The sequence below is a fragment of the Rhinolophus sinicus genome, linkage group LG11, assembly GCF_036562045.2.
Source record: "Rhinolophus sinicus isolate RSC01 linkage group LG11, ASM3656204v1, whole genome shotgun sequence".
In the NCBI taxonomy this organism is placed as follows: Eukaryota; Metazoa; Chordata; class Mammalia; order Chiroptera; family Rhinolophidae; genus Rhinolophus; species Rhinolophus sinicus.
The window spans coordinates 256,679-282,643 of NC_133760.1; the positions used below are offsets into that span (position 1 = coordinate 256,679).

The window sequence follows — 25,965 nt, forward strand, 5'->3', positions numbered from 1 at the left end:
GGCAAGAGAAAGAAATAAAAGGCATCCAAATTGGGAATGAAGAAGTTAAATTATCACTCTTTGCAGATGACATGATGCTATATATAGAAAACGCTAAAGACTCCACCAAAAAGCTATTAGAAACAATCAACGAATACAGTAAAGTTGCTGGCTACAAAATCAACATACTAAAGTCCATTGCCTTCCTATATACTAACAATGAAATCTCAGAAAAAGAAATACAAAAAACAATTCCTTTTTCAATTGCAGGAAAAAGAATAAAATACCTAGGAATAAACTTAACCAAGGATGTGAAGGACCTATATGCTGAAAAGTATAAGACATTTTTGAAAGAAATTGAAGAAGACACAAAGAAATGGAAAGATATTCCCTGCTCATGGATTGGAAGAATCAACATAGTTAAAATGGCCATATTATCCAAAGCAATATACAGATTTAATGCAATCCCCATCAAAATCCCAATGGCATTTTTTAAAGAAATAGAACAAAAAATCATCAGATTTGTTTGGAACCACAAAAAACCCTGAATAGCCAAAGCAATCTTAAGAAAAAAGAACAATGCGAGGTATCACTCTCCCTGACTTTAGCTTGTACTACAGGGCTACAATAATCAAAACAGCATATTATTGGCAGAAAAACAGACACATAGATCAATGGAATAGAATTGAGAACCCAGAAATAAAGCCACATAAATATGGACAGATAATTTTTGACAAAGAAGCTAAAAACATACAATGGAGGAAAGACAGCCTCTTCAATAAATGGTGCTGGGAGAATTGGATAGCCACGTGCAAAAGAATGAAACTGAACTCCTATTTGTCACCATGTACCAAAATTAATTCAAAATGGATCAAAGACTTAAGCATAAAACCTCACACAATAAACTGCATAGAAGAAAACATAGGTACTAAACTTATGGACCTTGGGTTCAAAGAGCATTTTATGAATTTGACTCCAAAGGCAATGGAAGTAAAAGCTAAAATAAATGAATGGGACTATATGAAACTTAAAAGCTTCTGCACAGCAAAAGAAACCATCGACAAAATAAAGAGGCAACTAACTGAATGGGAAAACAGTTATTTCTTTACTGGCTAAACTCCCTCAGAGACAGTGCCATGTGAGCTAGTGCATTGTCGTGATGCAAAGAGCCATGAATTGTTGGAAAAAAGTTCAGGTCCTCTAACTTTTTCATGCAGCCTTTTAAGCACTTGCAAATAGTAAACTTGGTTAACTGTTTGCCCAGTTGGTACAAATTGATAATGAATAATCCCTCTGATATCAAAAAAGGTTAGCAACATCATTGCAACAAGTTTGCAAACTTAATTGTCAGACATCGTAAAGCACAGAAAAAGAGGGAAAAACCATTGAATACCACCACATTGAAATAATGGACAGCAACAAAAAGGCAAAGAAACAATGGAGACACCAAGCCACCAGAAAACAAAAGATACCATGATAGGAAATCCTTATACATCACTAATCACCCTAAATGTAAATGTACTGAACTCACCAATAAAAAGGCACAGAGTACCAGATTGGATCAAAAAACGAAACCCAACCATATTCTGTCTCCAAGAGACACATCTCAGCTACAAGGACAAGCATAGAGTCAAAGTGATAGGGTGGAAATTGACACTCCAAGCAAATGGTATTCAAAGAAAATCAAGTGTAACTATACTGATATCAGATGAAACAGACTTCAGGATAAAAAAAGGTAACAAGAGACAAAGATGGACATTTCATAATGATAAAGAGGACTATACAACAAGAAGATATAACAGTCATCAATATTTATGCCCTCAAACAGGGAGCACTAAAATATACAAAGCAACTACTAACAGAACTAAAAGGAGAAACTGACCAAATCACAATTATAGTAGTATATCACTAAATACATCATTGACAGGATGGATAGATCATCCAAACAGAAAATAAATAAGGAAATATCAACCTTAAATGACACATTACACAAAATGGACATAATTGACATTTATAGAGCATTTCATCCTAGAATATCACACTATACATTCTTTTCTAGTGTGCATGGAACATTCTCAAGGATAGACCATATATTAGGACATAAAATTAGTCCCAAAAATTTAAGAAGACTGAAATCATACGAAGCATATTCTCTGATCACAAGCCTTCGAAATTGGATATCAAATGTAAAAAGCAAGTAGGAAAAAACACTTTCTACTGTGGTTTAAGCTATCACAATATGTGTAGATTAAACAACATGCTTTTAAAGAACAACTGGGTCAAAGAAGAAATAAGAAGAGAGATGAAAAGACACATACAAGCAAATGAGAATGAAACTATATCCTATCAAAATTATTGGGATGCAGCAAAAGCAGTAATAAGAGGGAAAATTATATCATTACAGGTCTATCTCAAGAAAGAAGAAAAATCCCAGATGAACAACCACATGTTACACATTAAAGAACTAGAAAAAGAAGAACAAATGAAACCCAAAGTCAGCAGAAAGAAGGAAATAATAAAAATCAGAGCAAAACTAAATGAAATAGACAACAAAAAGACAATAGAAAAAATGCATGCAACAAAGAGCTGGTTCTTTGGAAAGGTTAGTAAAATAGACAAAACCCTTGGTAGAGTCACTAAGATAAAAAGAGAAAAGACAAAAGAAACAAAACCAGAAATGAAAGAGAAGTTACCATGGCTGCCCCAGAAATACAAAGGATCATCCAAGAATACTATGAAGGACTGACTATATGCCACCAAATTCAATAACCTTGAAGAAATGGACAAATTCTTAGAAACATATAGCCTTCCTAGGTTAATCACGAAAATCTGGAAAATCTAAATAGACTGATTAGCAGTAAGAAAATTTAATCAGTTATCAGAAACCTCCCAAAAATAAAGTTCCGGGTCCAGATGGCTTCACTAGTGAATTCTACCAAACATCCAAAGAGGATCTAATACCTGTCCTACTCAAATTCTTCCAAAAAATTGAAAAAATGACAATACTCCCTAACTCATTTTATGAGGCTAACATTACCCTGATACCAAAAGTTGGTAAGGATAATACAAAAAAAGAAAATTACAGATGAATATCTCTGATGAATATAGATGTGAATCATAAACAAAATTCTAGCGAATCGAATACAACAATGCATTAACAAGATTACTGTCGTGCAGGGCGGCCTGCGGGGTCTCTGGTCCCGCTCCCCACATAAGAACGCAGGATACGGTGAGGCCAACAAGGAACACCCACGGAGCCATAGGTAGGGGAGCCATACCACCACGGTCTCACTGGAGGCTGGGCCCACCGGACGCCGACCTGCCGTCTGCTTTTCCGCCAACCGACCGACCGACGACTCTTCTCCACTCTCTCCTCTGTTCCTCTCTCTCGGCTCTCTCTTCCGCTCTCCTCGGCTCTGCTCGGCTCTGCTCGGCTCCTCGGCAATCCTCGGCAATCCTCAGCAGTCCTCGGCAGTCCTCGGCTCTCCTCCGTAGCCGCAGCAGTTATACCAGCGGCCAATCGGCTAACCGGCCACAGCCGATGGCCATCCACCACCCGAGTCAGCACTCTTGCACATGAGGCCGAGAGCCTGTAAACTACTCTCTGGGGCTCTGTCTCCACATTATACATCACAATCAAGTGGGGTTCATCCTAGGGGCACAAGTATGTTCAACATATGCAAATCCATCAATGTAATACACCACATAAAACAAAATAAATGACAAAAGTCATATTATTATATCAATAGATGCAGAAAAAGCATTTGACAAGATAAAACATCCATTTATGATTAAAACACTTAATGGGCCGGCCCGGTGGCTCAGGCAGTTGGAGCTCCATGCTCCTAACTACAAAGGCTGCCAGTTCGATTCCCACATGGGCCAGTGGGCTCTCAACCACAAGGCTTCCAGTTCGATTCCTCGAGTCCCTCAAGGGATTGTGGGCAGCGCCTCCTGCAACTAAGATTGAACACAGCACCTTGAGCTGAGCTGCCTCCCGGATAGCTCAATTGGTTAGTGTGCATCCTCTCAACCACAAGGTTGCTGGTTTGACTCCCTCAAGGGATGGTGGGCTGCGCCCCCTGCAACTAGAAACGGCAACTGGACCTGGAGCTGAGCTGCGCCCTCCACAACTAAGACTGAAAGGACAACAACTTGAAGCTGAACGGCACCCTCCACAACTAAGATTGAAAGGACAACAACTTGACTTGGAAAAAAGTCCTGGAAGTACACACTGTTCCCCAATAAAGTCCTGTTCCCCCTCCCCAATTAAAAAAAAAATCTAAAAACAACAACAAAAAAACTCTTAATGAAATGGGTATAGGAGGAAAATACATTAACATAATAAAGGTCATATGTGACAAACACTCAACTAATATAATTAACAGGGGAAAACTGAAGCCCTTCACTCTATGTTCAGGTCCAAGACAGGGTTGTTCCCTATCACCACTGCTATTCAACATAGTATTGCAAGACCTAGCCAGAGCAATCAGGCAAGAGAAAGAAATAAAAGGCATCTGAATTGGGAATGAAGAAGTTAAATTGTCACTTTTTGCAGATGACATGACACTATATAGAGAAAACCCTAGAGACTCCACCAAAATGCTATTAGAAGCAATAAAAAAATACAGTAAAGTTGCCAGCTTAAAAAAAAAAATCAATGTACAAAAATGAATTGCATTCCTATACACTAACAATAAAATCTCAGAAAAAGAAATTAGAAAAACAATTCTTTTTGCAATTGCAACAAAAAGAATAAAATACCTAGGAATAAACTTAGCCAAGGATGTGAAAGACCTCTACACTGAAAAGTATAAGACATTTTTAAAAGAAATTGAAGAAGATACAAGGAAATGGAAAGATAGCCCATGTTCATGGATTGGAAGAACCAACATAGTGAAAATGGCCATATTACCCAAAGCAATATACAGATTTAGTGCAATCCCAATCAAAATCCCAGTGGCATATTTTAAAGAAATAGAACAAAAAAATCATCAGATTTGTATGGAACCATAAAAGATCCTGAATAGCCAAAGCAATCCTAAGAAAAAAGAACAACACTGGAAAAATCACATTCCCTGACTTCAGCTTGTACTACAGAACAACAGTAATCAAAACAGCATAGTATTGACAATAAAACAGACACACAGATCAATGGAATAGAATTGAAAACCCAGAAATAAACCCACATAAATATGGAAAGATAATTTTCGACAAAGGAACCCAAAATATACAATGGTGAAAAGAAAGCATCTTCAAAAATGGTGCTGGGAGAATTGGAAAGCCACATGCAAAAGAATCACACTAGACTGCTATATGTCATCGTGTACCAAAACTAACTCAAAATGGATCAAAGACATAAACATAAGACCTGAAATAATAAACTGCATAGAAGAAAACATAGGTACTAAACTTATGGACCTTGGATTAAAAAAGGATTTTATGAATTTGACCTCAAAGGCATGGGAAGTAGAAGCTAAAATAAATGAATGGGACTATAACAAACTAAAACGCTTCTGCACAAGAAACCATCAACAAAATAAACAGGTAACCAACCGAGTGGGAGATTTTTGCAAAAAATGCCTCCAATAATGGGCTGATATCCAAAATATGTAAGAAACTCATACAACTCAACAACAACAGCAAAACAATCCAATTAAAAAATGGGCAGAGTAAAAAGACCCTTGTCCAAAGAGGACATACAGATGGCCAATAGACACATGAAAAGATGCTCAACATCACTAATCATCAGAGAAATGCACATAAAAAACTCAATGACATATCACCTTACACCATTTAGAATGGCTATCATCAACAAGACAAATAATAACAAGTATTGGAAAGGCTGTCAAGAAAAAGGAACCCTCATACACTGTTGATGGGAATGCAGCCTGGTGCAGCCGCTATGGAAGTCAGTGTGGAGGTTCCTCAAAAAAATTAAGAATAGAATTAATATATGACCCAGCAATCCCTCTCCTGGAGGATTCTCCCAAAATAATCTGAAAACATTTATCTGTAAAGATATATGTGCTCCAATGTTCACTGCAGCTTTATTTACAGTGGCCAAGACATGGAAACAACCAAAGTGTCCTTCAGTATAGAATTGGATAAAGAAGTTGTGGTATATATACACAATGGAATACTATTCTGCCATAAAGAAAGATGAAATAGTGCCATTTGCGACAACATAACTGGATCTTAAAATTATTTGGAAATGCTGAAATAGCTGCATGAAAAAGTTTGACGACCTGAACTTTTTGCCAACAACTCATGGCTCTTGCATCACAGACAATGCACCAGCTCACTCGGCACCGTGAGGGAGTTTTTAGCCAGTAAACAAATAACTGTATTGAACACCCTCCATACTTATCTGATCTGGCCCCCAATGACTTCTTTCTTTACCTGAAGATAAAGGAAATATTGGAAGGCATTTTGATGACATTCAGGACATCAAGGGTAATCCGACAACAGCACTGATGGCCATTCCAGAAAAAGTGCCAAAATTGCTTTGACGGGTGGACTAGGTGCTGGCATCGGTGCATAGCTTCCCCAGGGGAGTACTTCGAAGGTGACCGTAGTGATATTCAGCAATGAGTTATGTAAGACTTTTCTAGGATAAGTTCACAAACTTTTTCGGCTGACCTCATATATAGACCTTTTTCTTTATCCATTCATCTGTCACCATTTAGGTTGATTCCACACGTTGGCTGTTGTGAATAATGCAGTAACACTCTGGAAGTGCAGATATCTCTTCAAAATATGATTTCATTGCCTTTAGATATATGTACCCAGAAGTGGATCCCCCTCTTCACTACTATGTATTTCGCTCCTTTGCTATGTATTTCTATCGCCACATTTTATTTTTTTTTTACTATTCTGCTCATTTTGTTGCCCTCATCCTGTTGTTTCCCTTTCTCAGTATTTTTCTCACCTGTGCTAACCCCACTCAACAACTTGATACCCTCTTGTTCTTTCCACAACTTCTGATTGTCCCTAATCTCCCTGAATTTTTTCACTTTTTTCCCCATTTCAGCTCCCTCTCTACTCTCCCAGTTACATTCCTTCTTTCCCAGTTACACCCCATTCATCCCCACTCTGCCACACCCAGGAGGCTACACTTCCATCCTGCTGTTTCTTCCTCTGCTCTCCCTGTCACCCCCTTGTCCTCTCTTTCAATCCGAGAAAACAAGTGGTTCTATGGGCCATGGATCCAATACCTCTATCCTCTCCCCACTCTGTTTGAAGTCTCCCACCATTATTTTCTCACTCCTAAAGCCTACCAAAGAGCTGTCAATATAAAACATGTAGATCTCTGTAGACCATTTTTATGAGTTTGAGCCAAACTAATGACATATGCTGGGGAGCAAGATAATAGAACTCTATGGTTCTAACTTCCTTTTTCCCTTCCTTAAATATCCCTCCATCTTGCCACACTGGCCAGAATGTGAAGGTGGTTTTCTATGTCTGTTTCTGCTGGGTTGCAACCCTTTCCTTTGTCTTCTTCCCAAATAAATCTTTTTTGGTGACAAAATGTAACTATGCTATATTATTATGAATTGGAAGTACCAATGATACCATGATAAGGTCCGGCTGCCTGCTGCTTGAAAAAGTTAAAAATTGAGAGACAAGATTGGTGGAAAGGTTTATTCAGAATGCCGGCGTTCTGGGAGAATAGCAGACTCCTTTCAAAGGCCATCTCCCTGTTCCTAGAACGGACAGGTTTTATTCGTACACAATAAGAACAAAGGGAAAGAGGGAGTCAGTCAGGCAGGTCGGATGGTTGACATTGCTTCCTGGGGTCTGGTCTGTTTTAAGACAATTATATCTCTGGAACCCAGACTTGGGAATCGGCTTCCGTGGCCTGTGGCTTTCAAATTGTTTGGGCGCCTGAGGATTAAGTTGCCCTTTCCAGGTTAGGATTGAGTTGACTAAATGGATTAATGAGGTATGTGTAGCCTTGAGAAAGGGAACAAAACAGAGTTCTTAAGTCAATCAGTGAGGGGAGAAACAGAGAGAAAACAGCTTCATATCAGGGTGAATCAAACTGACAAGTGGCTAGATGGCAAGCTATGTGGTGAGTCAAACTGCAAACGACCTAAATCTAATTACGTTATTGATTCACCAAATTTTACCCTGTTGGTTGAACAAAAATAATCTTTTAGATAGTCTGTCAATAAGGTTTATTCGGGGGAAAAAAAGTAAACCACCACAACAGTGTGGGAACACGCACCTTCCGGACGGCCACCCACATGCCAAGAGAGATGAGCGATCTCCCAAGATGGCTCTTTTATATATATCCCCCGCCCCCGGCAGGAAGATAGAACTATAAAGTTTAACAGGAAGTCAGGACTAGAGAGTAACAGGAAGCCCAGCTTCATCCACAGTCCTCCCAACTCCCTGGTCAGTTTCCTGAAAGTGCCAGTTTGCTTTTATCATTCCCCTCTTTTGATCAAGATCTTTTCTCCAAAAGTATCACTGATCAACAGTCAGCTCTTTAGATCTCATGTTTTCCAGTCCTCAGCCTTTTGTCCCTTGATGTCAGGAAGGACTTTCTCTGGATGTCATCTCTTCATCAGAGGGAGAGTGCAAGGATCAGGAACAGCTGGTGTCCAGGGTTGACAGGCATCAGGAACAGAGCTTAAAACAATAAGAATTACAGATAGAATTAGGACATAACAACCTAGCTTATGTGGCAGGTGCAAATCAGGAGCCCAAGCTTGTAGATAATGAGACGAAGACTAGTATTACCTTAAATAGACCAAAGTTGTAGAAAGATTTGGTAACTCGTCTCCTTTAGACGTCACCTGCTTTAAATTTTGACAACTTCAGTTTCAGGTCACCAAACTGTGTGCATTTCCATGAATCCAAGAACCTACTCCCTGCAGTTTAGCAGCACAGGGATTAGTCAACAGCACCTGGAAAGGGCCCTTCCAGCGTGGTTGGAGTGAATCCTTTTTGAGTTGTCTCTTCCAGTAAACAAAATCTCCAGCTTGTAGAGTACGTATTTTTAGTTTTTCATTTCCCTGGAGTGCACGGTGAAATGATTGTTCTACCAAGGCGTGGTTATTGTCAATAGAAGCAATTAAGCCTTTACAATCTTGAAGTATGTCTCCTTTCACCAACTGTGGACCAAGAGTGGCAGGAGCCAAATGCATAGGGCATCCTGTAATTCTCTCAAACGGTGAAAGCTTATGAGTCCTAAAAGGGGTAGATCTGAGATTTAAAAGGACTAACAGCAATGCTTTTGGCCAAGGTATTTGAAGAGTTCCATAAATTTTGCCAATTTGAGTCTTAATAATGCCATTAATGCATTCAACCAATCCTGAAGATTGAGGATGGTGAGCACAGTGGAAATGTAGAAGTGGCCTAATAGCACAGGTGCTTTAGCACCTGGCCAGTGTAACGGATTCTTTAATCACTGTGGAGTTCAAGGAGTTCCCCAAGCAGGAATAACCGCTAACAGTATTTTAGCCACTGCAGACGCATTAACTTGTCTGCAAGGGAATCCAGTCCAGTGAGAAAACATACATATCATGACTAAAACATACTTGTATCCATGAGATGTGGGAAGCTGTATGAAGTCAAACAGATTTGCCAGTCCGTTTGGCAACTTAACATGTCCAGGGTCAGCAAAACAGGCTTCCCTGGGTTATACTTTGGGCAGGTGGGACACCTAACGGAGGCACTTTTCGCAGCATTAACATCTCCTGACCAGTGTTGGTGCATGATTACTACCATTTTGTCAGCTGAACAGTGGTTCAACGCATGTACAGTTGTTAGGAGTGGGAATTTTAGAGTTTCTCATAGGACTGGATTATTTGGTCCAAACCAGAGTTTCTTTGCCTTGTTAATCCAGCAATTGTTGAATTGCAACTGTTGAGTCTTGTTTTTCTTTAGAAACTGATTGTTGGGCTTCTCTAGGCCGTTTTTCTAACTTATCAACTGGAGAAATTTCTTTTTGGACCATGACAGAGGTTTGACTGCTGCTGACACCTTTTAGGGCAGCATTCTTAGCAGAAATGTCAGCAAGGTGATTTCCTTTAGCTTCCAGGGAATCGAGTTTAGAATGCCCTGGAATCTTAATAATGGCTAAGTATCAAGTAGTAGTGTCCAACAATTCCCGGACATATGGGCCATTTTTTAAAAATAAATTTTATTGGGGAATATTGGGGAACAGTGTGTTTCTCCAGGGCCCATCAGCTCCAAGTCATTGTCCTTCAATCTAGTTGGGGAGGGTGCAGCTCAGCTCCAACTCTAGTTGCAGTTTTCAATCTTCAGGGTCGCGTCCAGCACAACATAGGCAGTGAGCGAACGAGAAAGAGCGGCAAAGGGTTAAGAAAGTAAGAAACAGAAATCAAAGTTATGAAACAGGGGCCAAGGGTCTCACAGCCTCAAAGGACTGAGAGCCCTGAATGGGGCCGTCCTGTGGCTTTTATTGATGCACATACAAGAAAGCAACATTGTTTTCTCCAAGGTCTGTGAATTTCACACATTATACTAAGAAACTGATTTGAACTAATTACCCTTGCCTGCAAGCAACTGCACGGCCAATTTCCAGATGTACCTCCTGCAAACACCTTCATGCTTAAACTTACGGAAATGGATAGATGGAGAAGTGATGTTATTACACCATTGAATCTCTTCCCAAGCAGGTTGTGGGAAGGAATGCAGCCACAAAGGCAGAAGCTCTCCTTAACTGGGGGAAGGTGGGGGTCTATGCCCACCTCTATCAACCCCGTGGGTTCTCCTGCTGGTCCCCACTCAACTGTGCCTGGCTTGAGTTGTCCCCCGCATGGGGAATCTTACTCGTCATTGGCTAACCAGTCATCCTCTGGGGCCAAACAGGGAGACGTAAGGTGTAAGCACAAAGGTGAAGCAAAGTCCCTGAAAGGATCCGTCTCACAGACTCTCCTTTCTTTAGGGGCAGGTACAAGGGGACAGACGGGTAGGCTGCTGCATGACATCTCCCCCTTTTTGTTTTTGAAATATGAAAAACACAGACCCTGCAGATTTTTCATTAATTGCCCGTCGGAGGGCTCTTTGTCCACTTCTGAGGACTAAGCAAAATAAACATAGAACAATAAACACAACAGCAACAGCAACAACAAACCCTCCACCCAAAGTCTTTATCCAACTGACAGGGTTTAAAGTAGAAAGTCCTTCTGCAGCTGCAGAAAGTGTCTCCTCTCCAGGGAGGAGTTGAAGCTGGCGTTAGACATCTGGTCAACTTCTTGTTGTAGTTGTAAAATGTCCACAGTGAGATTGGGCATGTGTCCCAGGAGATGGGCTCGCACCTCAGACCAAGGGGTACGAGTTTGATTATAAGAGAAAGGGGTTACACAATAGGTAGATATATTCCAATCATATTTTAAAGTAATCATAGTGTCGTGTGGGAGACCCTGCTCGCTGCGCCATTTGTCATGCGGGGCGGCCTGCGGGGTCTCTGGTCCCGCTTCCCACATAAGAACGCAGGATATGATGAGGCCGAAAAGGAACACCCACGGAGCCATAGGTAGGGGAGTCATACCACTATGGTCTCACTGGAGGCTGGGTTCACTGGACGTGCGACCTGCTGTCTGTTTTTCTGCCAACCGACCGACGACTCTGCTCCTCTACTCTCCTCGGCTCTCCTCGGCTCTCCTCCGTAGCCGCAGCAGTTATATTAGCAGTTAATTGGCTAACGGGCTACAGCTGACGGCCAATCAGCCACAGCTGATGGCCATCTACTACCCGAGCCAGCACCTTTCCACGTGAGGCCGAGAGCCTGTAAACTACTTTCTGGGGCTCTGTCCCCACACATAGTATGGAGATTTTCCAATTGATCACCAAGAAATACAACAGTAGTTTCTAAATTAGCTAATCTAACATTAATTTCCTGATCTATCTTGTCTTTTCCAAGATTTACCAGCATTTTCATGCCATTTTTGTGCAAATTCAGTGGCCTTGTACCGTTTGGTGGAGAGCTACTCCAGAAATGGCAGCTACAGTGGCCATAGCAATTATTCCCATAATAGCTGCAATTAAAAGTCCAATAAATCTTTTGGTTCTTCCCGCGGTTGACTGTCAGGCTGGTCTTCGCTGCGTTTTTCATGGTATGGTTTAATACACCGACTGGGCACCCACAAAGGACGTTCTTCCGGTCCTGGAGAAACACAAGCATAACCTCGCCCCCATGTTTCCATGGTTCCAACTGCCATTGATTCGTTTGAATATCTTTCCACCAAATGGGCACATTCTCCAAAGCGTTAGGACTATGGAGATTGTTAAAATGTCTTTCTGCAGCTGTGCGTCCAAGGTGTAGTTCTGTGCTGGAGCCAGAATAATTCAAAAAATTTAAAGTAAACATGGCTTTAGCTAGCCGTACTTGTGGAGAATCCTTTCCGTCTCCCCCTTTTTGTTTTTGAAGTTGTTTTTTCAAAGTACAATTAGCACGTTCCACAATGGCTTGGCCTTATGGGTTATAAGGAATTTCCCGTGGTGTGATTCATTTTCCACAGTTCACAAAACTTTGTAAATTTTGTGCTGGTATAAGCAGGGCCATTGTCCATTTTGATCGCTTGAGGGAGCCCCATAGTTGAAAAACAGACAAGTAAATGGAGGCAGGAGTGTGTGGCAGTCTCACCTGTCTGCGCAGTAGCAGTGAGATAGCCAGAGGTGGTATCCATAGTAACATGAACAAAGGACAAACGTCCAAAAGAGGGGACATGAGTCACAACCATTTGCCAGATAGCATTGGGGACCAAACTCCGGGGACTGACCCCTTCAGGACACTCCTGTGGGACATTAAGAATTTGACAAGTTGGACAAGTTTGAACAATCTGTCGAGCCTGTTTATGAGTAACAGGAAAACAGGCCTGGAGGCGACCAGCATTTGTATGAGTTAAAGAATGAAAACGGATTGCCTCAGTAATCTGGGCACTTATTACTAGTAAATCAGCAACAGCACTGCCACGCGTTAATGATCCCGGTAAAGGGGTATGAGCGCGAATACGTGTGATAAAAAATGGATGTTGACGGTCTCTTACAACTTGTTGGAGTTGATTAAAAAGAAGTTGGAGAGGCAGGTTTAAATTATAAGATAAAGATGCTGTCTCAATGTTTTGTACTGTATGTACAACATAAGCAGAATCAGAGACAATATTTAAAGGCTCAGTAAAAATTTTTAAGGCGGTTATAACAGCTGCTAACTCTGTTCTTTGCACAGAGGTACAGTTAGTTTGTATGATCTGTTTATCCGTTTTACTGACAATTGCTGCCTTACCATTACTTGATCCATCAGTGAAGACTGTGACACCCTGTGGAATAGGGATCTGTCTGAGTTTTTTAGGCAAGATCCATTTAGTTTTTAAAAGAAACTGGAATAACTATTTTTTTGGATAATGATTGTCAAGACTCCAAAAAATTCACAAATAGCTGTCTGCCAAGATTCAGAATGAATATATAATGTGTTATGTGTTGTTTCTTAAAGGGAACTATTATTTTATTGGGTTCCTTTCCATTTAGATGTAAGATTCTGGTATGGGCTCGTGATATTGTTAAGGCCTGGAATCGTCCACCCCTCAGACAGACAGACAGAGGACACACACGATAATGCAAGTCACACAGCCAGGTTTATTTCCAGCCAGCTGGGGTCCCAGTCTCTGCCCTACGCAGCGGGTTTTAACAAGGACCCCAAACCCTTAAAGCTAAGGGTTTTTATAGCGTTCTTAAGGCACTCAGTAATTTTCCATAGTCTTAGGGAGTACAAGATAAACTACAGGACTTACATAGCTTCAAGGAGTATAAGATAAGTGTGGGGAGCCATGGTTTCTTGCAGCCCTGAACCTTGCAGACTGGCTCGGTTTCTGCCCCCATAACATTGTCTCTGCCTTATCTGAGAAGCGCCTAACGGCTGCTGAGGAATGTGGTGGAAACGGCCAGTTCCCAGACACAGAAAACTAAGGGCTTTCTGGACAATTAGTAGATTCTGTCTCCTTGAGATATTTACTTTTGTGAGTTTCAGTGACCTTGTATCTTCTATGTCAAAGTAAGGTTGAAGCTGGAAAGATTTACTTTCACTGAGATAATACGTATCTTCTTCGTTTAACTGCACGTACTCAAATTGTATATATTGGTTAGAGATAATAAACTCAGGGCTTCAGCATGACTGAAGACCGGCCGCATTAGCATTTGTGTGTGTCTTTTATTTCATTCCAACTCCCCCATTCAGGTACTGATCGACTCGTGGCGGCTGGCCCGTCACAGATAAGCTACAGGACTTCTGGTCTCTGTGCTGCAACTGCCCACATCCTGGAATTTACAATTAGGTTGTTTTAAGCTAAGGGCTGTTAACCCTGACCGTAAGGTAGCAGTTCTCATGCTAACGGTCTCTTACAATATGAGCTCTGAAATTAATTCCACATAACTTGGGAGTGATTTAACAAAATTATTAGGTGAAAGAATCCACTCTACCAGGTCATTTTGTTGAATAATGACTGCTGTAGGTGAATGTGGAGTGGGAAAAATTAAAATTTGTAAAGGTTGAGATGGATCTATGCGCTGAATTTGAGCATCCTGAATTTTCTTTTCAACTAATTCTAACTCTTTGTTGGCCTGAGGGGTTAGAGTGCGGAGGCTAACTAGTTGAGGGGGGCCCCACAAAAGACCAAATAGGTTACTAAGCGCATAAGTAGGAATACTAAGTAGGACATAGCCAATTAATACCTCCTAATAATTTTTGTAAATCATTCAATGTAGAGATTTGATCTCTCCTAATTTGCACCTTTTGTGGCTGGATGGTTTGCCTATCTACTACAGCTCCTAGATATCGCATAGGAGTTGTAGTTTGAATTTTATCAGGAGCAATACAGAGACCTGCTGACTCAAGCTGTTCCTGGAGGAACTGAAAACAATCAGCTAAAATCTCTGTAGATGATGCAGCACAGAGAATGTCATCCATATAGTGAATGATATAACAATCTGGAAATTTTTCTCTAACTGGCAAAACAGCTCAAGCTACAAAAAACTGGCAAATTGTAGGGCTATTAAATATTCCCTGTGGAAGCACTTTCCATTGGTATCTTTTGATAGGTTCTTTGTTATTTATAGACGGTATTGAAAATGCAAATCTAGGGCAGTCTTGAGGATGTAAGGGGATAGTATAAAAACAATCCTGTAAATCTATCAGTACTAATGGCCAAATGTTAGGACTCATGGACGGTTGTGGGAGTTCAGGTTGTAAAGGACCCATAGGTTCAATTAGAGCATTAATAGCTCACAAATCAGTGAGCATTCGCCATTTTCCTGGTTTTTTCTTCATTACAAACACTGGCAAATTCCATGGACTAGTGGAGGGCTCTATATGGTCTTGTTCTAATTGGATCTGTACTAATTTTGTCAAAGCCTCTAATTTTTTTGAGAGGGGCCACTGTTCTATCCAAAGAGGCTTGCCATTAATCCATTGAAGAGCTATAGGAGTCCATAGCTCTGCAACAGAGGCCCCTACACAAAAGGCTCCTGATTTTCTGATTTAAATCCCAGTCCCTCACGTCCTTGTTGAGACGAGGGCTGTATAGATTGGGTGATTCCCTGATTAAATTTTCCTAAACCTTTTCCTGGCTGATAGCCAATATGACTCATCATATTTTGACTTTGAGGACTATATTGTCCAGGGGGTATCCAGATTTCTGCTTCCCATTGAGTGAGCAGATCTCAACCCCATAAATTTACCAGAATGTCAGCAACATAACGTTGTAAAAATCCCTTTTGTCCCTCAGGTCCGAGACAAGGAAAAATGCAAACACTGTGACACAGACCTGAGGCTCGGCCTACCCCAATGATATTAATGTTGGTCTCCTGGACTTGCCAGTTTGCTGGACATTCCTGAGAGCTAATTATAGAAACATCAGCTCCTGTATCTAAAATACCTTTAAATTTCTTGCCTTGCATTTCAATTTGACAAATAGGACGGATTCCTGAGATTTTTTTCTGCCAGAAAAATACCTGCCAGACTGGTCCTTCCAAATCCTCCGGTTCCTCTCTTTTGTGTTCCCTTTTTTCTGGGGTGCATAGGGGATCAGAAGGAGTTGAGCAACTCGTTCCCCCTTTTTAGCCGACCAGGGAACAGAAGAGGACATTATAATTTGAATTTCTCCCTCATAGTCTGGATCAATTATGCTACTAGCGTGGACTGTGACTCCCTTTGATGTTAAGCTTGAACAACCAAGGGGAAGTCCAACTGTATTTGGAGGGATTGGTCCAATTATTCCTGTTGCATCGATAAGTATTATCGATTGCTGTGCACAGACTTAATTTCAAGGCCCGATACGCAAGACACACCACCACAAGCCAGGATGAAGGGGTTAAAGAGTTTTATTACAGAGTGAAAGTAAGTAAGACAAGACAGAGATTAGGGGAATATATCATCATACCACTAACAAGCAAGGAGGCAATTCATCATACCACCAGGGCCCAGTCAATTAGAGTCGTAGAAACAGCAATGGCCTTTCATCAGCACGGGCAAAACATCACGCACAGAAACAGCACCAGCCCTTCATCAGCGTGGGCGAAATCCCAGTCAAGTAAAGTCATCAGCACGGGCGGAGTATCTTGCAGCAGCCGAGGCGGCCAGGGAATAACAACAACTACTGCTGCTACCTGCCTGCTTTCTGGGGTTTTGAGGACTTCACTAACAACAGCGGCAAGGAGCCAATAAGCATACGTGTTAACAACACAAGGAACTGGACTCGGACCTGGCTAGGAGCCGGGGCCAGTCCTTGGTACGAGATTAGATGTATCGGAGCTCGGCCCACCTGCGCCAAGGCAAAGGCCAGGCTCCACATCCTGTAAATATTTTCTTGGTCCTTGGGAGGGTAGCCAATCCTTCCAAGGCCAAGCACGTACCCCAACCACTGTGACAGTTTACATCCCCAAATGTTCCCAGGCAGGCCTTCATATTTTCTATTCCTTACACCTGTGGGCACAGGAAGGGGGCTTTCCCCTGGAAGCAGAATATCTTGAATTGTGCAGATATCTACTGCAGCACTTCCCTCGGTGGCAGGAGTTAACTGTTGTACCGATAATTTGGGGGAAGAGGCACAGCCTGGTAATTTTGAGGCATTGCCTGGCTCATATATGCCCTGGTTGTTGTCTGGGCCTGGGGCTGGCCCTGCCTCTCGTTTCCCTGAAGGAGTGTTCCATCCTTATAATATATTGACCTACATTCTGATGCCCAATGATTTCCTTTTTTACATCGAGGATAAATCCCAGGTTGTTTAGGACCCTGGGAAACAGGAATTTTGTGGTTGAGAGCTGTTACTTTTCTTATGGCACTCCCTTTTAGTGTGTCCTGTTTTCCCACAATTATAACAGGTGCCTGCGAACTTATTTCCTTTTATAAATCCTGTAATTGCCTGGGCTACCATAGTGGTCTTAAACTGTTCTGTCCCTACTCCTTGACATAACCAAAGATATCCCATGGCATCAGTTTTTCCTCTCTGTGTTCCAACTGCTCGCTTACAATCCTCATTTGCATTATCATAAGCCATAATTTGTAGAATTATATCTGCTGCTGGAGAATTAGTCACCTGTTTGTTAATAGCTTACTGTAAGCAAGCAAGAAAATCGGAGTAAGGTTCCTGTGGACCTTGTGAAATCTTTTGGAAAGATGGAGCTTTCCCTCCCACCTCTATCTTTTCCCAGGCCATCAGGCAAATCTGTTTTAACTGATCAATAGCATGATCTTCCATTCCCAACTGATCTTGTGTTTCCACCCAATCTCCTTTTCCTAATAATTAGTCCTGATTGATATCAAGATTACGAATCTGATGATATCTTCCCTGAGTCTCTGCACCATCAATCCACCAGGTTTTAAACTGTAAAACTTGAGAAGGGGAAAAACAAAATTGAATTTAAATATGAAAATAATGCAACTTGAATAAAGGAAATTGGAACCAAAAAAAATTGAGAAGGGGCCAGACAGGTTTTTGCTAACGCATTCCAATCTATAGGAATCAGCCAATTGCTATCGGCACTGCATCTAAGGCCTGTAGTATAAGGTGAAGTAGGTCCAAATTGCAAAACTGCCTGTTTTAATTCTTTGAGTAGTTTAAAAGAAAAAGGTTCATGAACTGCCTCATGAATCCCATCGGGGTGTTCTGCAGTAGGGGCTTCGCGTTCCCTAATGACTACAGGGAAGGCCAAGGCATCCACATCCCCTTCTAACCTGCCCTGGCATATGCCGCGCTCTATGGCTGATAATGAAGAGTGGGAGGGGGACCGAACATCCTTTAAACAGTCTCCCAAGTTTGAATTTAATGATTTGGGGACCATTGTTGATGTTGTCTCAGACTCTGTCTTCATCTTCTCTATCCTCCCTTTCCCCCATCTGGTCTTCTCTCCCTTCATCCCCTCCTCTGAGTCTGTCTGCAGAGGTTCCAAAACTAAAGGAACTAGTTCATATGTTTCCCAGATTGAACCGGGCAAAAAGACCCCACTGGAATGTAAATTATGGAGGTCTTGTCCCACGTCCTCCCATTGATCTAAATCAAATGTTCCAAGGTCTGGAAACCAGGAACAATCAGTTTCAATCACCTTAAGAAGTTCCTCTACTTTCTTTTCCGAGGTTTTATGTTTTCCCTTCTTAAGAAGTTGTTTAAGCAGGCAAATATAAGGCCTATACTTACTCTCAGCATTGTCCATGTTAGTAAAAGACAAGAGAAAAGAGAAGCGCTTTCACTTCAAGTTCACTCTGATGCTCGTCTGGCCATGTCCCTCGCGGGACTTTAGGTCGGTCTTGGCTAAGGTAAACCCGTATAAACCACGGGCCTGGTTAACGCCATCAGGGGCTAAGTCACCGTTTTGCCGTATGACCTAGACCACGGAACCGCAGATTAGAGCCCACACAAGCTCCATAACTGAGGCCATGGAGCTAAGATCAATCACTCACACAGTCACACTCTCACATACAAAAGTGTTTAGTAAGGTTTTTACCAATTCCCCTTTTCCTTGGTTAAATTCTCCGGGACCTTCCCTACCTCACCATGTAGTTGTCGCGACCGTTACCCAGAGTCCTTGCCATTGCTCCACCGGTTAATTTCGACTCGTAGTCGTCCTTCCCTCGAGCCCCACGTGGGGCGCCAGATGTCGCGTCCAGCACAACACAGGCAGTGAGCGAACGAGAAGGGGCGGCGAAGGGTTAAGAAGGTAAGAAACAGAAATCAAGCAAGTTATGAAACAGGGGCCAAGGGTCTCACAGCTTCAAAGGACTGAGAGCCCTGAATGGGGCTGCCCTGTAGCTTTTATTGATGCACACACAAGACAGCAACATTGTTTTCTCCAAGGTCTGTGAATTTCACACATTATACTAAGAAACTGATTTGAACTAATTACCCTTGCCTGCAGGCAGCTGTACCGTCAATTTCAGGATGTACCTCCTGCAAACAGCTGAACCTTTATGCTTAAACTTACTGAAATGGATAGATGGAGAAGTGATGTTATTACACCATTGAATCTCTTCCCAAGCAGGTTGTGGGAAGGAATGCAGCCACAAAGGCAGAAGCTCTCCTTAACCAGGGGAAGGTGGGGGTTTATGCCCACCTCTATCAACCCCATGGGTTCTCCTGCTGGTCCCCACTCAACTGTGCCTGGCTTGAGTTGTCCCCCGCATGGGGAATCTTATTCGTCATTGGCTAACCAGCCATCCTCCGGGGCCAAACAGGGAGACATAAGGTGTAAGCACAAAGGTGAAGCAAAGTCCCTGAAAGGATCCGTCTCACAGACTCTCCTTTCTTTAGGGGCAGGTATGAGGGGACAGACGGGTAGGCTGCTTTGTGACAACACTTTAGTTGCAGGGGGTGCAGCCCACCATTCCATGCGGGAATTGAACCGACAATCTTGTTGTTGAGAGCTTGCGCTCTAACCGAGCCATCCAGCCACCCCTCCGAAAGCTCAGCTGCAGCTCGTTGTCTTCAATCAAGTTATGGAGGGTGCAGCTCACTGGCCCATGTGGGAATCGAACCAGCAACCCAGTTGTTCAGAGCCCGTGCTCTAACCAACTGAGCCATCCAGTCGCCCCTTGGGGATGAATCTTCTTTCATGTTTTAAAAATACTATGGGGACAAACACACCCAATGACATAAACTCATATAAAAGCTATTGTTTGTGAATGTGTACTTACTGAAAATTTCTTAGTTATTGTGCTAAATTCCATCTTAGAACATGAAGACACTTGAATATCTATTAACTATATGACTCTTATTTTCTTCTTCTGAAAATGCAACAAAGACATGAAGAATAATGTCAGACACAACGTTGGAATAGAATGGAAACTTACAGGACTGAGGCCTGACTTAGAACCTCCAGTTATAAAAACCAGTACGTGTAACAAACAAAGGTCAGAGCCTTTATTATCCAAAGCAAAATACAAGCAAAGACAAACTGAGAAGAAAGGATTTTCCAGAGTAAATGTCAAGGTTTATATACAACACTCTATATATGCCCCCAAATCGTTATTACTGACAATAGGAAAACTGTTACTGTTCTAGAGAAATCGGGCATACAAGACCTCCATCAAGTGGATGAAGGTAGTATCAACTGTGAGGGGACAAACTGGTGTGGGCTGCCTGACGCACACAGATGAACACATCATCTATCCAGTTATCACTGGGGAAAAGTGAATTATATGATTCTGATCACAAGAAAACAGGTGCTTTATGCACATTTCAAGCTATATGTAGCTTCCATGTCTGCTAACCTTTTTTTTCTCTTTTTCCCCTTCTTCTGCTTCCCCCCACCCCACTCCGGATAAACCGTTGTTTCTCAGTGTAGTTATGTAGGACACAGCTCCCTGGCCCATGCTGGTATTATGAGCCCTGTGCTCCCCACAGCTGAGGCAGTTGATCACCAGTCGTCGTTTGGGCCCTCACAGCAGCTCTCTACCGGCAGCTCTCGCCGGCTGCTGGCAACTCACACTGGCTGCTGGCCACCAGGCACTCACGGCAGCACATGGTAGCCTGCGGCAGCTCACGCCGACCTCCGGCTCCTCATATCAGCCCAGCTCCAGGGAGAGCTGTTGTTCACAATCTTAGCTGTAGAGGGCACAGCTCACTGGCCTATGTGGGAATCCAACCGGTGACTTCGGCATCAGGAGCACGGTGCTCCAACCACCTGAGCCACCGGGCCAGCCCACCTTTATTTTAAAGTCTTTTGCTAGCATTCTAGACAGCAAGACACTTTCCATACTGTCTGTGCATCTTCTGAAGCCCAGTCTCCAGCAGAACTGAGGGAGCATCCAGTGGGACCCAAACATGAAATATTCTCCTTCACTGATATCCCAGGACCCAAGCCCAACACCAGTGCGAATCTTGGCTATCGATACATTCCTATGTCGTCCTGTCACAAAGGGAACACTTTCAAAAGTTGCAGGTCAGTAGTTGAAGATGTAGGAAGTCATGATGGAGAAGTGGACAGAAACTCTGTGACACAGAAAAGAAGTAATCTAAAGAGCTGACCCTGACTATCATAAGAAAAAGAGGGGAAAAACTAGTTGAAAACATTGGTTAGCTAGGAACAGCAGAAGAAGTAAAGGTTTGCAAGTTCTAAATACATGACGTTAACAGGCAAAAACAAGAGCCACTGAATTGAGACAAGACTCTTACGGGAGAACCTGCCGTTTCTAACTCTTCCTCATCTAGTGATGTGGGGAGTCACACCTGCAACCTTAGAATCTGTGTTTATAGCACCAGCAAAGCCCATTCATCTGTTAACCACATCCACAGGCAGGACCCTGTAATGCAGAGGACCCCCTTTCCTGTCCTCAGTCACAGGAGAGGATCAGGGACAATGAGCTCCCACAGGGAGACCAAACAGAGTTTTTTCCTGTCCTCAAGCTCCCTACTTTCCCACAAACACCCACAAATTTTGATACAGATGGGGATTGAGGGGTGCATGGACATACCCACTTTGCAAGGCCATGTAAAGCAGACTGTTACCTCCTCTTGGACTAAAGTACAGCTCCTAATTACATTTCTTGTTACTTTGATGAATTAGCATTTGTTAAGCACAGCTCCTTCACTGGATGCTGAACACGCAGTTCAAAGAAAGACCACAGGGGGCCCTGCCCGGCCCAGTGACTCAGATGGTTGGAGCACTGTGCTCCTAACGCCAAGGTTGTTGGTTCGATTCCCACATGGGCCAGTGAATTGCACCCTCTACAGCTAATACTGTGAACAATGGCTCTCCCTAGAGCTGGGCTGCCGTGAGCAGGACCGACTGCCTCACCTGGAGGGAGCACAAGGCTCATAATACTAGCATGGGCCAGGGAGTTGTGTCCTACAGAACTAGACTGAGAAACAATGGCTTGAACTGGAGTGGGAGGGGGGGAGGAGCAGGAGAGGGGGTAAAAAAAGGACCACAGGGAAACCGAAACAGACAAGTTTCTTATCCTCATGGGGATCCTGCAGGAAGGACACAGTACACCTGGAAGGGCCACATGGGGAGGCCAAGGCGGGATGCACCAGAGAAGGGCAGAACCCAGGGCACATGCCTTTATTAGGGTCCATGAGAGCAGTGCTTTGGGGTTCTCAAGCTAAGTCCACATTAATCAATTCAAACAAAAAACAGCAAGGTTTTGGTAAGCTCTGCAGGGATCTATCCAAGGGTATACAAGGTGAAGTCCCTCACAGGCAGGGGACACTGTTGCTCATAAGGGCTGCTGGAGAAGTCCTATCGTGAACTTACATTTACTCGTGAGTCTGTGACCTATTGTCTAGTGTATGCACTAGTGGGAGGGGCCAGTGTCACTTCAAGGCAACTTGGCTACACAACATGGATTCTGAGGCAATATGGTAGTTTAGCTAAACTCTCTACAGCAGTACTGTGTCTTTATTGTAATAATTCTCCAGTAGTTACAATCAGAAGAGGATACAATACATAAATCATGGGGAAAATGGCCTCACATTATTTGCAGATTAAAACCACAGGAAAAAGGGATTACTAGGGCTGTCATTCCACTGCATCACCGAATAGTGAATTGTTGATTACAACCATGACTAAGGTGGGAGAGGTTAATGTAGTTGGCAGGAAAACAAATCATTCATTACAGATCAGTGTTGGTACATTAAAAATCAATCACCTTTATTATTAAAAATATAAGTTCACACATAGTCTAAACCACCTGTAGGGTCCATGGACAAAATACAGATAATAAGCATTTAAGAAGCATTCTGGTTGTTCTGATATAGTAACCTTAGAGCTCTGTTTTCAATGGGTTTGAAGACTGAGGCTCATTGTTTAGGAAACATGAATGTACAATAATTATGCACTTAGGGATGAGTTTCTGTCCTTTTCTCAGGTACCTCTGAGGACTTCTTTATTTCAACCACATCAAATAAAACTCAACAACTCCTATCTTTGGCTACTACAAAAATACATCATGGTTTTAATGAACCGCCACCTATTTTCCTTAAAGAGCAATGGGTAAAACTAGTGAAAATTCAGAATGTTTCTGTCTTACATTAATGCAGAGAACAATGCCCTGAACACCTACTTCATGGTGACTTACATCAATATTTAAGTCAACCAAACAGCATCCCCACATAGATTTTCTACAAACATTTATATTACACTGCCCTCAGTCTCAGTGCATCTGAGTCTGAGAAGATCTGAGTGAATCCCACCAACATACGAGGGCTCTCAACAATCAACAATTGTTGAGGCAGCAACAATCAACCCACGATTCACACACACACTAGCTGTAAAAACATAGCACCAAGTAACTTCATACTAGAATCATACTAGAAATTAATATTTCTTTTTCAATAAACGTCAAGTACTGTCAATATATAAAGACTCATTGTAAATAATTATACCTGTCCAACATCCATGCCCTTGATACTTTCAATCATATTAAACAAGTTTTTTAACATTTGCTTATTGTTTATAAGTATTCTGATTTAAAGTGATATCTGAAAAGTGTTCTTCACTTACTATTTTCTAATGTCAATTTTCTGGTATTTCAGATTTTATTTTGGATTACAGTTTTTTTACATCTTTAAAGTTACTTTGAAGCATGACTTCTGTCGGTTTTCTAGAAGTGTGTATTCTGAACCAAGGGCTTTCATCGTTTATTATGTAGATTTCTCGACAGTAAGCTTTCTCTGAAATTGAGTGAGGCTGTAGATATAGCTACAGGGCTTCTTGGATTCTTGAGTTTTAAGGTTTCTCTCCATTATGATAGATATTCACGTGTTGAGTAAACTGTAAATGATGAGTAATGGCTTTGCCCCACTATTTAAATTTGTAAGGCTTCTCTCCAGTATGAATTCTCTCATGTACAGTAAGATGTGCACGCTGAGTAAAGGCTTTACCACATTCTCTACATTTGTAAGGCTTCTCTCCAGTATGAATTCTCTCATGTCTAGTAAGATATGAACGCTGAGTAAAGGCTTTACCACATTCTCTACATTGATACGGCTTCTCTCCAGTATGAATTCTCTCATGTCCAGTAAGATATAAACGCTGAGTAAAGGCTTTACCACATTCTCTACATTTGTAAGGCTTCTCTCCAGTATGAATTCTCTGATGTATAGTGACAGATGAACACCGAGTAAAGGCTCTACCACATTCTCTACATTTGAAAGGCTTGTCTCCAGCATGAATTCTCTTATGTGCAGCAAGACATGAACGCTGAATAAAGGCTTTGCCACACTGTTCACATTTGTAAGGCTTCTCTCCAGTATGAATTTTCTTATGTACACCAAGATTTGAAGGGTGAGTAAAGCCTTTACCGCATTCTCTACATTTGTAAGGACCCTCTCCAGTATGAATTCTCTTATGTGTAGTAAGCTGTGAACAGTACATAAAAGCCTTTTCACATTCTCTACATTTGTAAGGCTTCTCTCCGGTATGAATTCTCATATGTATAGTAAGCTGTGAACAGTACATAAAAGCTTTTTCACATTCTCTACATTTGTAAGGCTTCTCTCCAGTATGAATTCTCTCATGCAGAAGAAGATGTGAACGCCAATGAAATGCTTTGCCACATTGCTCACATTTGTAAGGCATCTGTCCCGTATGAATTTTCTGATGTTGAGTAAGACTTGAACTCCAAAAGAAGCTTTTACCACATTCTCTACAATGGTAAGGCTTCTCTCCAGTATGAATTTTCTCATGTCTAGTAAGATGTGAACGCACATTAAAGGCTTTGCCACATTGTTTACATTTGTAAGGTTTCTCTGTAGTATGAATTATCTCATGTCTAGTAAGATGTGAACGCCGAATAAAGGCTTTGCCACATTCTCTACACTTGTAAGGCCTCTCTCCAGTACGGATTTTCTTACATCTATTTAATAGATTGGGTAATTGAGTAACGACTCTCCAACATGGATTACATTTGTAAGGTTCCTCCAAGGTGTCAATATTCTCAAGTTCAGTAAAATTTAAAGATTGGTTCAAAGATTTGTCCCATTCACTACATTTGATTGTCTTCTCTACAGTAGGATGACTCTGATGTATAAGATTTAAGCTTTGATCTAAGACACTCCCACATTTACAATGGTTCTCTGGAAAGTGAGTTCTCTGATGCTTATTAGGGTTTGACCCTTGTTTAAAGTTTTTCCAAGATTCATTGAATTGAAAGCTTCTCTCTCCATTACGTGTACTCTGGTAATCATTGAAGACAGAAAGACCTCTAGTGAGGGTTCCAATTTCATTAAACATGTAAAGTTGTTCCCAATTACACCATGATACTTATGGAACCATGATGCTTGTATACATACCCTCCCACATTCATGACAACTACAGAATTTGAAACAAGGAGGGATTCTTTTTGGTGAAAGAATAATGAATGCCTGGTTAAGGGATTGAGGAAATCTTTCGGTTCAATGTTTAATACAATCCTACATTTGAAATTATTTGAATGATTATCACACCATGCATCAGAGGACTTCCCAGATACTCCACATTTGCTTATACTTTTTATATATTTGTCAGAATATATATCTTTACAAA

At 41.8% G+C, this 25,965-nt stretch overlaps 1 protein-coding gene across 8 annotated transcripts in view; it reads right to left on the reverse strand.

Moving 5' to 3' along the window:
* LOC109459446 (KRAB domain-containing protein 5) overlaps positions 1-25,965 on the reverse strand; it is a 144,282-nt gene that overhangs the window by 105,331 nt on the left and 12,986 nt on the right. Inside the window, exon 4 of one of the 8 annotated variants that reach the window (XM_074315931.1) lies at positions 8,137-8,616. The exons of 2 other annotated variants lie outside the window; for them this stretch is intronic. In XM_074315931.1, the coding sequence (XP_074172032.1) occupies positions 8,552-8,616 (65 nt within the window). In that variant the 3' untranslated portion in view covers positions 8,137-8,551. Of the gene's footprint in view, positions 1-8,136; positions 8,617-23,070; positions 25,618-25,965 lie in introns of those variants that run through there. 5 more of the 8 variants (XM_074315927.1, XM_074315920.1, XM_074315925.1 and 2 more) reach the window with 5 other exon arrangements.